The sequence below is a fragment of the Arvicola amphibius genome, unplaced genomic scaffold (assembly GCF_903992535.2).
Source record: "Arvicola amphibius unplaced genomic scaffold, mArvAmp1.2, whole genome shotgun sequence".
Classification (NCBI taxonomy): domain Eukaryota; kingdom Metazoa; phylum Chordata; class Mammalia; order Rodentia; family Cricetidae; genus Arvicola; species Arvicola amphibius.
This window is the reverse complement of record NW_024582347.1, coordinates 25,014-41,082: the sequence shown is the minus strand read 5'-3', so window position 1 is coordinate 41,082 and position 16,069 is coordinate 25,014. Positions and strand designations below refer to the sequence as shown.

Here is a 16,069-nt window from a genome sequence, read left to right as displayed (position 1 = left end):
CATGTTGATTGTGTTCAGAAGTAGATTTGTTGACCAACTCAACTGAAGAAGTAGGGAGAATTCCACAGGACCATGTCTAGACTCCCTAAGTCAAATCCCCATGCTTTTCTTGTTTAGGAAAAACATTGCTTTGGAAATAATACCCATAGTCTCCTAGTTACCTGAGGTAAGAAATCTTTCTCATTTCTTCAGTATTGGCTTTTATGATGGCTATTCTATATAGTCAAACTAATTACCTTCATAAGTAACTAAAACCTGAAGAGCTGGGTACACCTAGAAGGGGTTTTTCTTATTAAAGGTTTTATGATGAGATGAACAATCTTTAACCATGATTATTTGATGTTATAAAATCCACCTTTATTAGCTTGTGGTAGTGCACATTTTCAATTCAAGTACCATTGAAGCAGTAGCAGTTTAATATTCTGAGTTTGTGACCAGCATGCTTCAGAGAATGTGACCCCAGCATACACAGATAAGTGAAGTCTCAAAAACAAACAAAAATCATGAAAAAATTCAATCCAAAAAAAAAAGATCCACCTATAATCTGGATCACACCTCCTGGTTGAAGTCCACTTATATAGATATATTGAAGAAGAAAAACATCTCTCTACTTGCTTTCTTGCATAGCTATGGCTATCAAATTCATTCCTTTAATAACTTTAGAGGGCCTCCTTCTTTGGAATTCTTATGTATACTGAAAATCTGTGGATACATCCAGACTCATGCATTAAAAGACTACTGAATTCTTTAGCTTTCCTTTGGTAGACAGCCATTGTTGGAATAACTGCACCACAGTCTCTTAGGCACTCTCATAAACCTACTATCTTGAAAAACGTAAAATTTTATTCTTCTTGTCCTGTTCAGGTAGAGAACGTGGAATAATGCAAGTATTTTTTTCACCTGCCCACTGAGGAAGATGTGCTGGCTCACAATAGTGCTCATAAAAGCATCCTCCCTAGCCCCATTCTCTCTAAGTATTCAGCTTCCCATGTAGACTATTCTTTTTATTGTTATTCATTTTTCAACAGTTTGACATGATATGCAGTGATATGCAGTAATAGCACTCTCAAAGCATTGGAAGCTATCATCAGGTCTTCTGGCTGGAGAAAATATATCATCTTGTTTCTGATCTGATTCCTGGGTTGCTCTCATGGATGTCTGAAGTGCCTGTGACAACCAGGTAAAAAGTAACAAAAGTTCTCCTGACGTCAGCCTGAACCAACTCCACAAACTTTATCTTTTGCCTCCTAAATTCTGTATGTTTTAATATTCTGGGCATACTTTCTGTCAATGAGGCAGAACGGAATGTGGTTGTGGACTACAGGAAGATAGCGGGGTCAGCTATTTGAGACAGGGGTATGTGATATTTAAATTCTTATCTCTGCAAATCTGTAAAAGGTCTAGGTCTGAGTTGGAAGCCAAGTCTGAGAAAACTTGTGCTGTGTCTTTAAGTACTCTGTAAACCTAAGGGCGGTGTTCTTGTCACTCAAGTCTCAATAGCCAATCAGGGCCTCCAAGCTGACCTGTCAATCAAAATCAGGCAGGACACTTCCTGGCGCCATGTCACAGGCTTTCTTTTCAAGCAGAGTGGCCCCAGAGGATTGTATGCTGTGCTGTGAGTGCCACAGCAGGGAACTCTGAGGAGAGCATGGGTGACCGTGGAAGCCACGACATGGTGAGCAAGGGGCTGCTGCCCCAATCTGGAGAGGAGAGGATGGCGAACCACAGGAGGTGGTGGGACAGGTCCTCTCTGTGGCTGGGTGGGAACCTGAAGCCACAGTCACAATCAGGGCCCATGTGGTCCTTCCAACTTCTCAAACCCAGGAGCTGGCCTCTGAATAACTACCTCTGTGGGCTGCATCTGTGAAAAGCATTTAGAGCATGGAGCTTTGGGTAGAAACATCCTCGTAGTCAACAACAACGTGCGTGATTTTGATGCGTATGGAAGGAAAGTTGCCGAACTTGAGAGGCCTAGTTTTTTTTAGTATAATTATGAAATTCTATGCTTTGCATATAACATGTTGGTGTAAAATGCATTTCTAGTTAATTTTGGGGAGCTTGTAAATGGCATTCCAGTCTTCGATCCAGCTCTACCACTAAGGTGTGAAGTAGAAGATTAAAATCGTTGATAGAAAGGATTCACCAATGCTTAGAAAATAATTAGCTGGGGGGGGCTGCCTCTAAAATAACCCAAAGATAAGTAGTATGCTAACTAGGCCTGTTAGAGATTAGGATGCTAGGATACACATTTGTTCACCAGAATCGTGAAAACATTTGGCTGTAAACCATGAAAAATTAGACACCCCTGATTTACAAACAGCCACTAGGCGAATCCCCACATCAAAGAACAGGCCTCTAACAAGCAGCTCAAGGGGACATTATAGGGTCACAGTGCACATTAGGGCATGGTATGACATAAAGTCTCAGTTTTCTTCTATAGGAAATTATAATCCTGCCTGGTGCACAATAAGAGACTAGGTGACAGCTATGTGAAAAGGGAATGATCAAGCAAGACTTTTCATTTAGGTTCTCACTCATGGAGAAGGAACACAGCTCCTTGTCAAACCTAGGGACATTCTTGCCAGAGTCAGGAACAGCCTAGTGTCTTGACCTTAGTTTTCCCAAGGCCCAGTGTTATGGAGAATAGAATAGAGCTCCTTTATTGAAACCAGCTTTAAGTTTAAGCTTGAGAGAGATGGTAATGATCTGGAGCCAGTGAATTTGTGGAGAGGTTCTTCATATCCTAAGAATCCAACTCTGTTATCATTTTCAAGGCTGCTGTGGGTTTAGTCTATAATATTCTTGAGTTATCCTGTGTGACCATTTTTCTGCATAGTTTGAGTAACTGTCTCTTGAGTTTGTCCATTGTATGACAATTACTGCCGATTTCATCGAAGTCTCCTATTTCCTTTGATATCCTCCTGCAAATAGTGGACAGGAAGTTATTCCTCTTAAGAAGCTTACTTGGAATAAGACATAGAATATGCAAGAGTCCTCTGCCCCAGTTTTTACCTTTTTTTGTTCTACTTTTCCTATCTTTGTCATTTTCTGGCAGTTCCACCTCAGGATTTGTCAGTATAGTATGACCTGCTGTTTCAGGTCACTGATATTGCTTATGAAATAATTATGGTAATATCTTTACTGTGTAAGTCTCCCATTTGCCTTACTGGATAAACTTGCAGTTTTCTGTCACTATTTAACTCTTCAAAGAGTAAGCTGGAGTTTGAACCTAAAAGAAACCGAAGGATGTCAGCATACATGGATTGCAAAATTTGTTCTAGGCTCTCTCCTCTTTGATCATTTGCCAGAGATGAATGGACACTATCATTACAGAGATATTTCTGTATTAAGCTCATAAATGTGTGTACTGATTTCTCACTAGAAAGACTTACCTAGAACAGCTGCACTTCCACCCTTTTAGAAAAATGTGTCTGAGACAAAATCTCTAATGTTCACAGAGGTGGCCTTGATCCCAGATCAATGACCTTGCTGTGCTCTTGATTACACCTTCAATATAATTAAATTAAATGACTGTGTGAGGCCGGGCGGTGGTGGCGCACGCCTTTAACCCCAGCAGAGGCAGAGGCAGGCGGATCTCTGAGTTCAAGGCCAGCCTGGTCTACAAGAGCTAGTTCCAGGACAGGCTCCAAAGCCACAGAGAAACCCTGTCTCGAAAAATCAAAAAAAAAAAAAAAAAAAAAAAAGAGTTTGAAAGGTCTAGGTGTCTCTTTATGTCAATAAAATCCTAACTAAAACAGAAGTTGGTCCCAGGGACTGAGGTATTGCTGTGCTAAGCCTGCCCATACTTTTGTTTGGAATAATATGGACTTTGAGACTTTGGCTTGTAAAAAGCTTTAAATGCATTAAGATTTGCATACTCGACCGTACTAAGAGGAGCAAGGGTGACAATGACCTTGATAATGATGTGAAATATTGGGAGCCAGCTCAGGATGTTTCAGTTAGGATTTTAGTATGTTGCCTAGATATTATTCTTGTGATATTTTGTTGTAGAAAATGACTGCATTTTGCCTTTGATCAAAGAATCTGCTTAAGGCTAAAAGTAAAATGTTTTTGTTAATTCCATTGGCTGAAGAAATCTCAATAGAGTCTAGGATAGACTCTGTCATGTGGATATTACTGTTAATTCTGCTGAAGATATAGAACGTAAGGAGCAATTGAGCAAGGAAAAATACCCGGGGAAAAGGGGCCCTTAAAAGTGGAATGCTGCTAAATTTGCTGTTCAAGGACAGAAAATGATTAAGAAAGATAATAAAGGAAGTGGTGATAAGGTAGTGTTTACATTAGCCTTCAATCCTACCAGGAGAAAAGAAAGGAAAGCTTATCTCTGTGAATTCAAGGCCATACTGGTCTTCCTAGCAATTTTCAGGATGGCCAAGCTTAGGCAGTGAAAAAAGAAAGCTGGAAAATATGTAATTAAACCAGGGGCCAGGTTCTAGCCCCAGGAAACAGCAGACCCTTACACCTTTGGTCCTGTGGTTCTGGCTTAAGTCTTAAGGGTAGAGAAATATGTTTAGATCCTCTGCTTCTGGTTAACTGGGGCTGGAGTATCAGCTGTGATGAGAAAGTTATTAGAAGGATTTAAGCGAAATTTTGCTTTGCTGGGTACTTGATTCCAGTTGACTTGAAATAAGAAATCAGTGATAATTAAGGGACCAGCATCACTGATGTGTAAATGTCTGAGAAATGTTTCCTAAGAGCATGCCAAGAGGTGTGGCACCCTGAGGAGATTCTATGAGAAACGCTGGTGAAAGTGAAACCCAGTTGCAACCGAAGACCCCAGTGTCTGGAGAGACCAGCACTGTGAGATGACCACCAGAACAGCAGTGGCAGTGGAACTGAGCCAGCCAGAGTCTAGAAGACCAGATGTGTGTACTGCAGAGGGCAGAGTCAGTGTATTGACCCAAAGCCAATGGAAGAGTAAAGAAGATCTTGAGTGGATCTAAGTATTGGAAGGTTGGAATTCTTTAATTATCCAAGATGTTAGAGATCCCAGGGTCACAGGTTACCTGCCAAGGAAAGCTACTAATGGGGAATGGAACCAGCCAAAGAAAAAGAAGAATGCTGCTCTCAACAAAGCTGAACAGAATTGGAGACCTGGAGAGCTATTGGTCATTGAATTAGGTATCATTACATTGACTTTTTTTCTTTATAGTTACTTGTATTTGTTCCTACCCTAGTTCTCTGAACCATCCAACTTCTGGATCTTGCCCATCTAGGCGCTCTTCCTAGCCACCTTGGGCCTCAAGTTGGGCCAGTCATTGGTTATCCACTACACAAATCTTGAGCCACCATTTCCCTGATATATTATTAAACACAAGTGTGTGTCAAATATTTTGTGGATGGCTTGGTTTTCTAGTCCCACCACTGGGAGCCATATGTGATTACAGAAGATGGCCAGTACAGGCTCCATATTTCTGAGTTATAGGGAGTCCTCACTATAATCACCCTCAAAGATTGCAGAAAGTTTTTATTGCATTGTTTCAACATCAACCCTTGAAAGCTTTCCTATTCTAGTAATTTCCTGCTGTGTTGTCCCCTCCATTCCTCCATTTACTCCCATGATCCTTCCTGTTCTTGCTCTGAGTATACCCACAAAATCTAGTCTATTTAATCTTCCTATTTGGGATCCATGCACCCTCTGCTACAGCCATCTTTGTCACTTACCCTATCTGGGTCTGTGCATTGTACTGTGATTAGTCTTTACTCAACAGCTAATATCCACTTACAATGAGTACATACACATTATGTTTGTCTATGTAGTTTGAGTTTACTTGCTCAGAAGCAAAAGAAGTCAAGAAGCAACACATCAAGAAATAAATTAATTAAATAAAATTGTGGTACAGATTTAAAGAAGGAGTTCTAAATTGATGAAACTAAACTGTCTTAGAAACACTTAACCAAATGTTCAATATACTTAGCCATTAACAAAATTCTTTTAGAATTCACCTTATACCTGTCAGAATAGCTAGATTCAATTACTCAAGGGACAACTCATGCTGGAAAGGATGTTGAGTAAGAGGAACATTCCTCCATTGCTGCTGGGAATGCAAACCTGTATAGGAACTATGGCAGTTCCTCAGATAATTTGGAATCTATCTACCTTAAGACTCAGATAAACCACTTTGGTCATTTGCTTGTAGTTAGACCCCTAATCTCCTAGGGAGTAGCACTATTAGGTGTGGCTTTATTGGGCTGGGTTATGGCCAAGTCAATCAATATCAAGATTTTTTATAAGAGACTTCACATTGAAACACTTAAAGAAATGTTCTAGCCTATGACAATCATTGTAGACTAAATTCTTTTTTTTTATCATGGGATGACTATGAATATTTATGGATCAGGATCAGAATGTAGTTGATCAAAGGAAAAGGTCCCAGATTAGAAGAAGTGGTTGAACACGTGTCTCTCTGAGGTGCTCTTCTTTGTTGTATTTGTGGAACATTTAGTAAGAGAAATCTTTTGGATGAAATTCCTATATGGGGATTGGATTTACATGTTCGTAGACTTATGCATTTCTGGTTATGTGCGTGCTGCTATTATGACTTCACCACCATTATAGATGGTATCACTAAATGACAAAACAGGCAGTTTGAAGCAATTTCTATGCTGAACTTCACCTACATCTTGAAATTTGAGGTTTTGGTGGAGGCTATCATTCTCTTTCCCAGGAGAATAGTATTCAGGAAATTAATACCTCTGTCATCTGAATCATTGCACTGCAGGTGTGTGACTTTCTACCTGTTTCTATTTTTTTGAATGCATTCAATGAATATGAGGCTGTATCTATATACTATGGTATGTACCTCATGTGTGCCTGTTCCTCATGGTAGTCACAAGAGGCCTCAGAACCTATGAACTTGAAGTAATAGATAATTACAAGTCCTTTTTTAGTACTGGCAATTGTACCCACTCGCAAGGAGAGTAAGACCGCTTAATTGCTGACCCATCTCCTTATGTTATTTTTGATCATCATTTGCAGGGCTGATATTTTCTTTGGTCCATGTGTAACTGTTTAAACATTCACTCCCATTTTTAAGATGTTATTATAAAACAATTTAAACTGGGCCACTTCAGGTTCTGGAAGATGAATATAGAAAAAAAGTGAGTACAAAACTGTTTGTAAGAACTTCAGTAAAGCCTCTGTTTTTGTTTTGTGGTTTTTTTGCATTTTTTATTTGAATGACTTGGATGGATACTGGGTTTCATTAATGTGTAACTCTGGCTTACTTGGAACTCTTTGCATAGGCTTTGACTGACATCCAACTCAATTGAATTTATCTACTTTTACATTGATTGCTGGGATTAAAGGCAAGAGTCAATATACCCAATTTTCCGATCTGTTTTCTAGGTAATCATTGTTCTTACTATTTCTGTAATGTTTTCTCAGTAGTATTGATCTGCTTGCTTGTCTGTCTCTGTATGTCTGTTCATTGGCATTTCTTTCTCAAGGCTGTATCCTACTTAAAGGGCCAAGAAATGACTCATATGAAAACCTCCTCTTCAGTTTCCTTCTAAAGTGACTGGTGATTACATTATAATGTAATGTCATGGAAGAAGTGTGGGAAGCAACAGCATTATACAAATATATCATTTTAAAAGAAGTATCCAATGTCAGGACCAAACTTTGTTTTACTGTTGTTTGGATTCTTCTAGAATTCAGTGACCTATGAGGATGTGCACATTGACTTCACTGAGGATGAGTGGGTTTTACTGAATCCTTCCCAGAGGAGTCTCTACAAAGATGTGATGCTGGAGACATACAGGAACCTCACTGCTATTGGTATGACTGTGAAATTTCCTTCTCATTTTTAAATAAGGAAACAACTGTTTATTATTTATTGGTACTTTTGTATATTTGTGTTTGATCAAGAGTAAGAATGAGCCAAATAACTAAGGCATAGTTCACTTAAAATATTCAATTTTGTAAAATATCCATTAATATATTATCTGCTTTCTATTACTGTATTTTAGGCTACAGTTGGGAAGACCGTAATTTTGAGGAGCACTGTCAAAGTGCTAGAAAACATGGAAGGTAATTTTTATTTGGTATATATTTGTCTCTGATGAAATTTAATGTGTCCGGAAGAATTTAAAGAAAAACAATAGTATAAATAAACACAGCTTAAGTATATTGGTGATCATTAATTTCTCATAAAATCATACGCCTCAATATGAGGTAACTGGTTTGTGTTTTCAAGGCATTCCTCTAACATCAGAAGAGAAGGAAATGATTCCATAACTGAAACCAGCATTTGAATCATAGCCCCATGATAACTGTGCTGTAGAGCTGCCAATCCATTTAGTTTCATGCCACGCAGATATTGCACCAGGAACACACATGCACACATTGAATAGATAATAACTATATGTTTAAAACTATCCAAAAATAAATAGTCTGTAGTAAAGCCAGTGTTACTCATGTACTTGTGACTTTGCCAAACTTACTGAAAGAGTTGGTTCATGAGAGTAAAAAAGGCTCTTATGGAGAAACCTTAATTCCTATACCACATGTCTCTGAGGAACAGAAAGTCAAACTGCGTGATTTCAATGTACAATGATTTATTTCTTCCTTTATTAAGAATGTCATATGTCACAAGTCAGCTACCAAAATTAAAAGAGGGACTGTATCTCTTTCAGAATAATGAGAAGATATGAAAGATATTTAGTATTTCAACACTGGATAGATTTGTTGAATGTGCTATAAGATTATATTTAATTGGTTTTCAAACTTCCTTGGGAAGACATCAGCAAACTCACACTGAAGATAAGCCCTATGAGTGTTGGACTGTGTACTTACTTTTGTTTGTCCTAGTACACTTTCTTGTGGTAGGTATTGTACTACAGGAAAACATAGGAATCCAAAAGGAATGTAAGGTTATTTAAAAGTGAGTTTGTCTCATTCCATTCATATATGCAAAAAAATCTCATATAAATGATACTATAAATGAGGGTCATTTATAAAAAAAAAACCCTTACCAGAAAAGGTTCTTCAAAGACACAAAAGATCCATACTGAAGGGAGAGCACCATGAATATAAAACTTAAAATCTGATTCCTCTTTACAATTAAACGAAATTATAAAATTAATGCATACAGATATTAAAATGCATCGGTGTAATGTACATGGTAAAACTTTTACATGTCTCAATTATCTTTGCAGGTATGAAAGAAACCATAATGGAGAGAAACCCTCTGAATATTCTCAGTGTGATAAAGCCTTTGCATGTTACAGTCATCTTCAAAGGCATGAACAAATTCATTCTACAGAGAAGTCATATGATGTTATTCAATATGATGAAGCCTTTGCAGGTACCAGTTGTCTCCAAATACTTAGAAGAACACATACTGGAGAGAAACCCTATGGATGTAATCAATGTGGTAAAAGCTTTTCACAGAACAGTAGTCTTCAAGTACATCAAAGGACACATACTGGAGAGAAACCTTATCAATGTAATCAATGTGAGAAAGTTTTTTCAAGACACTCTAAACTCCAAATACATGAAAGAACACATACTAAAGAGAAACCCTATGAATGTAATGAATGTGGTAAAGTCTTTGCACGTCAATGTAGTCTCCAAATTCATAAAAGAACACATACTGGAGAGAAACCCTATACATGTAGTCAATGTGGTAAAGTCTTTTCACAGAACAGTAATCTTCGTGTACATCAAAGGATACATACTGGAGAGAAACCTTATCAATGTAATCAATGTGATAAAGCTTTTGCTAGTCATGGTGAGCTACACAGACATAAAAGAAGACATACTGGAAAGAAGCCCTTTGAATGTAATCAATGTGATAAAGCTTTCTGGGAGCACTGTAAACTCCGAATACACAAAAGAATACACACTGGAGAGAAACCCTTTGAATGTAATCAATGTGGTAAAGCCTTTTCATATATCAGTAGTCTCCAACTTCACAAAAGAACACATACTGGAGAGAAACCCTATGAATGTAATCAATGTGATAAAGCCTTTTCACAACTCAGTAGTCTAAAAACACATAAAAGAATCCATACAGGAGAGAAACCCTTTGAATGTAATCAGTGTGGTAAAGCCTTTTCACAACTCAGTAGTCTAAAAACACATAAAAGAATCCATACAGGATAGAAACCCTATGAATGTAATCAGTGTGGTAAAGCCTTTTCATATGTCAGTAATCTCCAAACACATAAAGCAAAACATACTGGAGAGAAACCATATGAATGTAATCAATGTAGTTCCTTTGCATGTCGTAGAAGTGTACAAATCCATCAAAGAACACATACTGAATAGAAACCCTACAAGTTTAGCCAATGTGGCAGAGCCTTTGTATGTGTCATCAGGCTTTAAAATTTTGAGAAAAAAATCATACTGCAAAGAAATTCTTTTTTTTTTTTTGGTTTTTCAAAACGGGGTTTCTCTGTAGCATTGGAGTCTGTCCTGGAACTCACTATACTCAAGGCTGGCCTTTAACTCACAGAGATTTGTCTGTTTCTCTCTCCCAAGTGCTGGATTAAAGGGGTGTGCCACCACACTCCAGCCTGTCAAACCCTTTGGGTGCAATCAGCATGGTAAAGTTTTCCTCTTCTTGGTAATCTTTATACAAGAGTAAACTTTTAGTGGATAAAAGGTCTGTTACATATTACAGTAATCTGAAGACTTGAGAAGATTCATACTGAAGGTAATGTGAGTATAAATGTTTTGAAAATATTTCCAGGCAATACACATTTACTTACATGAGACTGGGAAGAAAACAAGTCTACAAATGTCAAATCTGTTCAAGCATTATGAAGTCTCTATTTTGTTTGCACCTGCAAAATTATATAGACAGAAGTCCCGTGAATTCAATGAAAAGGTAACCCTTTTTGATTTCTCACTTTTCTTCAATTATATAAATATGCTTATCTGTAGAAATACGTCAATTTGGGATATAACCAGGATAGCTTAAAGATAAACAATTATATTTTTACTTACTATAAGGGGAAGCTCGCAACAAGAATGGAAATTTCAAGTTCTACTGTGTCCCACAGGAATCATCCAGTGAGCGAGCACCTGGTCCACCCCAGCTTTTCTCCAAGAAGCCACAGCTTAACTAGGTTCTACTTCTTTAAGATGATTGGTTAACAAAGTTTTCCCCATCACCTCACCAGTTTGTCTAAACCAGATTGATCCAAATCCAATACTATTTTATACAATAATAACAGATACCAAGTATAAAATTACAAACAACAGGTGCTGGAGAGATGGCTCAGAGGTTAAGAGCACTGCCTGCTCTTCCAAAGGTCCTGAGTTCAATTCCCAGCAACCACATGGTGGCTCACAACCATCTGTAATGGGGTCTGGTGCCCTCTTCTGGCCTGCAGGCATACACACAGACAGAGTATTGTATACATAATAAATAAATATTTAAAAAAAAATAAAATAAAATTACAAACAACAAAAGCAATATTACACAAGGAACACATGACAAATATTTTAATATACAGTCTATCTCAAGGGGTCTAAATCTTGCATCAGAAATAAGTTTGGCTAACTCTTGAGGAAGGTAACTACGGCTATCTAATCTTCAACCCCATTGAAGGTCTGAGAGGGTAATAATATTACTTGAGCAGGCAAGAAGTCCAATCAAGCAGCTTCCAAAGTGAGCACTATATGATGGAGACAATTGGCTTTCTGAGCAATCACCCAAAGTCTCATTTGTAATGTTGAAGCAACCAACTTTGGCTAAGTCCTAACATAGCTGGCAGACCATTTTCAGAGGCAGAATTTTTTTTAAACCGTTTTACCCTATCTTGGCAAGATTTGGAAGTCTTTTTTTCTTGTGTCCTGCTTATTCATTCCAGATATCATGTACTTTGTCAGTGGTTGAGGTATGAGCAGTTCTTTGCCCAAAGGCCAGTTTTGCCAAGAAGAAAATATGCTCCAAGTGGAGTGTCTTTGTTGCTCAACATTCTCTCTGGAACAGATTGGTGTTGTCAGGAGCAATCATGTCTCATGTCAACAGAACCCTAAGTTGTTTAAATACTGTGTTACACAGATCCTTGAAGTGGTTGAAGATTACCTATCTGGACAGAATACAATCTCTATGTCTCTAAAGAGCCTCATTGATCTGACTGTATGTACAACAAACATGAACAACTATTGACCTATAATAATTATTACCTGTATAACTTAAAGATTAAAATGAATGTCAGAATATTAAATACTCTGTAAAAAATGTGTAACAAATAAGGATAATGACCTCAAAATGTAAACAATCTATAAGTATCTTGATCAGAGGTAGGAGTGAGATGTAATGCAATATCAAAATATATCCTAAAAGTTGTATCAATATAAAAAAATGTTCTAAACAGAGATAAGAACATACATATATACAATCTGACAGAATAACTTTGCTTAGATGTACAAATAATGTAAACAAAAATAGCAAATATAATTTGAACTTGTAACAATATATATAAACTATAGCAATGTAAGTTATCCATGAAAAGCTCACAAGTATTCACTCTATTACCCACTCTTACTATCCCCCTGTTTTTTGGAAGAAACCTAGTTTTCACCCCAACCCTCTATCTAATATAATAATCAGCAACCACTAAACAGTGTTCACATCCCTATGGACCAACTTTTTTGGGAGGGGGTATCGTTATCTAAAATTGCTTCCCATAGATATGGGGGTGATGTTCTCTTTATGAGATCCTGCAAAGGTAAAGTAATGGGTAAGTTTCCAGATTACTGTCTAGCATAGTTGCAAACGATTTCCAAGTAGTCAATAGTATTTTTCCCAAAGTTCTTATTTAGAGTTCTGACCAGAATGTCATGAGAGAGTGCACCATGTCAGCAGCTGTTACCCAAAATCTGGTCTTATAGTAGCGCTATCAGTATCATGATGTCATCTCAACCAGGTGGAATTGTTGCCGTGGGGCCCCATCTTCTTCCTGGAAACTTCAAAGTTTACTTCAAGAAAAGGATCTGTAGTAAAACATCAGAACATTCACAGTTTCTGTCTCATATCTCATATTTTCATCAAGGAAAACTTAAACATTTTTCATAGAGACATACATTCAATAAAGAATAACAGAAAAAATAGACATGGAGAGAAGAATTTTTTTTCTCCTGTCTTATTCCAGATGGCTCCTGATATGAGACAGAAACTGTGAATGTTCCTTTTAATAACATGCTTGGATTTAGAGAAGTACAGAGCCATCGTCCAACTTCAAAGCCAGCTCTACATATTCATAGATATATATTTTAATGTATATGTATTGTGTTTTGTTTAAATGAATTATTAGATCAGGTGTTATCCCAACAGCTGGTCATAGACTGGAAATATCTCCTAATAATATTTAAAAGTCAATAAGAGTCCACAACTTGTCTCTCCTAATTTGTGCCTTCTGTATTTTAATTTTCTGTAAACCTATTCCGTAATCTAGATAATTTAAGAAACTTGCCTCTTTGAATCTTTTCAGGAGCAATTTGCAATTCCCATTTAGGCAAGACTTTATTTACTTTTTCAAACATCCTTTCTTTTTTTTTTTTTTTTTTTTTTGTTTTTCGAGACAGGGTTTCTCTGTGGCTTTGGAGCCTATCCTGGAATCAAACATCCTTTCTAAAGTATCTGTATTTGAATCAGATAACAAAATGTCATCCATGTAATCGTAAATTATGCACTAAGGAAGTTGCTTATGTATTATTTTTAGTGGCTGGCTGACAAAGTAGTGGCACAGGGTGGAGCTACTGAGCATTCCCTGTGGGAGGACAGTCCATTGCTATTTTCTAGTGGGTTGAGAATTATTATAAGTAGGCACTATAAAGGAAAAATTTCCTCTATCTTTTTCTTGTAAAGGTATAGTGAAGAACAATCCTTTAAATAAATAACTATGAGAGGCCATCCCTTTGGTAACAGAGAGGGCAAAGGAATTCCAGACCACAGAGGGCCCATAGGTTGAATAACCTTGTTGATAGCTCTAAGACCTGTCACCATTCTCCATTTTCCCTGTTTCATCTTAACAACAAATACAGGAGAATTCTAATGTCTGATAGATTCTTCTATATGTCAAGCATATAGTTGTTCTTCTACCAGCTGTTCTAAAGCCTGCAACTTTTCCTCAGCTAGGGGCCACTACTTAACCAATATTGGTTTCTCAGTCAATCATTTTAAAGGCAGGGCTTTTGGTACATCATCTGAAGGTTTATCAATTGCTTTGTGTTTTCGTACAGCCTGAATGGCCAGTGTCCATCAACTGTAATATTGTCTAATATTTTCCTCAGAAACATAAGTTTTGGGGGTGTAGGAATGTTAATCTGGGTTTTCCATTGCTGAAATAGGTCACAACCCCACATATTCACTACAATATTGACTACACATGGCCTGAGTCTTCCTATTTGCTGTTCCTTCTCCAGAGTGCTGAAACTCTCTTTAAATAAATGACTGTCACTCTGTATCATTTCCAAAAGTATCTCAGTTGACTGAGTCTTGTTAGTTAAATTCTTAATATCCTCCTTCATACGTACAATCTCTTTTTTGAGAAGTCTGTTACCAGTCTGTACCACTTTTAAAAGTACCTGATTTGAGTTTCGCTAGTCAAAGTGTTTGTATTCTCATTTAGATGTATAACCTTCTTTTCAAGAAGTTTCATTCTAATCTGTACCATATTTAAAAGTACCTCACTTGACTGAGTATTGTTAGTTAAGGTGGTAGTGTCCTTCTTCAGGTTCCCAACTTCTTTCCTACGAGGCCTGGATTCAGTCTATAAAGACTGCACCATTTCTAAAAACGCCTAATTCTTAGTCCTATTGTCAAACCATATTTTTAAGAAAAAAATATTGAGGAGCTGGAGAGATGGCTCAGAGGTTAAGAGCATTACCTGCTCTTCCGGAGGTCCTGAGTTCAATTCCCAGCAACCACATGGTGGCTCACAGCCATCTGTAATGGGTTCTGGTGCCCTCTTCTGGCCTGCAGGCATACACACAGACAGAATATTGTATACATAATAAATAAATAAATCTTTAAAAAAAAAATATTGAGGACAAGACTAAGCCTTAGAAATAAAAATAATGATGTAGAGGGGACATCATATACATCTTGTAAAACCTTGCACATGATGTTAAGTGAAGAGGTTATTGAAACCTTGAACGGTTAGGCTTTCTGACATACTGCCCTTTTTAATCAGTAAATTATGAATTATATTTATGATAACAAATCTCACCTATCATTTAATTAGATGGAGTAGGTGCATCTGCTAGTAGGTGTCATGGGCCACCTACAAAAAATATCGCAGCGGGGCGTAGCAGTGCTCACGTGGCCATCTGAAATCTGGTTTTAGAGCAAAATGCTGAAAGGTAAATCAGACTGTATGTTCTGCAGATGTCCCTGGCTGTTCAGAGGCCACACAAGACAGTCGGCAGAGGGAGGCAGGTGCCTCCTGCTCAGGAAAGAGGAAGCATTGCTTGTGGCGGCGGTGGCAAAGCTGGCTGGGTACAAGCTTCTCAGCTGTTGTGGTGGCACTGGATGTGAGCTCCTCAACATTTTCCGCCCCAGCCTCCTGCATCTCTCCACCTGCCCTACTTGAGCTTCCATGAGAGCAGAAAAAACTGGACAGCATCATTTTCATCAAACTGGTAGAGATGTAAAATGTAGGATAATCAGTAATCAACTGAATATTTCACAGTATAGCTTGATGTCCTGTGGATAGGTATACATTATTTGAAGTTCTATGCATCTTCCTGTCCCCATTAGTTACCCATTTGTCACTTCATCATAAAGTGCTTCCTTCTAAGGGAATTAGCCAGAGATGCAAGGTAATGTAACATCATTAAGATTTATTTGAAAAAAGTTTCTGTTCTATGTATGTGTGGTAATATTATGGAACTTTAGGCCTGACAATTATGTGAAGACCATAAGACTTTTTGGGGTGGACTTTTTGCTCTCTTCATATGTATGGTGATCAAAATTCGGTTTCCAGACTTGCACACCACACACATTTCCCACTAAGTCAGCATCCTGATTAATTGAAACATTCTACCACGAAAATGTTACCTTTTTTTCAGTTTGTTAACATGTTTTCA

The 16,069-nt window shown here is 37.7% G+C and overlaps 1 protein-coding gene across 1 annotated transcript; it reads left to right on the top strand.

The window, feature by feature from the left end:
• The first annotated feature begins 1,648 nt into the window (after positions 1-1,648).
• LOC119805903 (putative zinc finger protein 826) lies at positions 1,649-15,518 on the top strand. Its single transcript, XM_038317667.2, has 4 exons — positions 1,649-1,675; positions 7,675-7,801; positions 9,181-9,479; positions 15,369-15,518. Exons 1-4 carry the CDS (start codon positions 1,649-1,651, stop codon positions 15,516-15,518), a joined length of 603 nt encoding a protein of 200 aa, XP_038173595.2.
• The last annotated feature ends 551 nt before the right edge of the window (positions 15,519-16,069 follow it).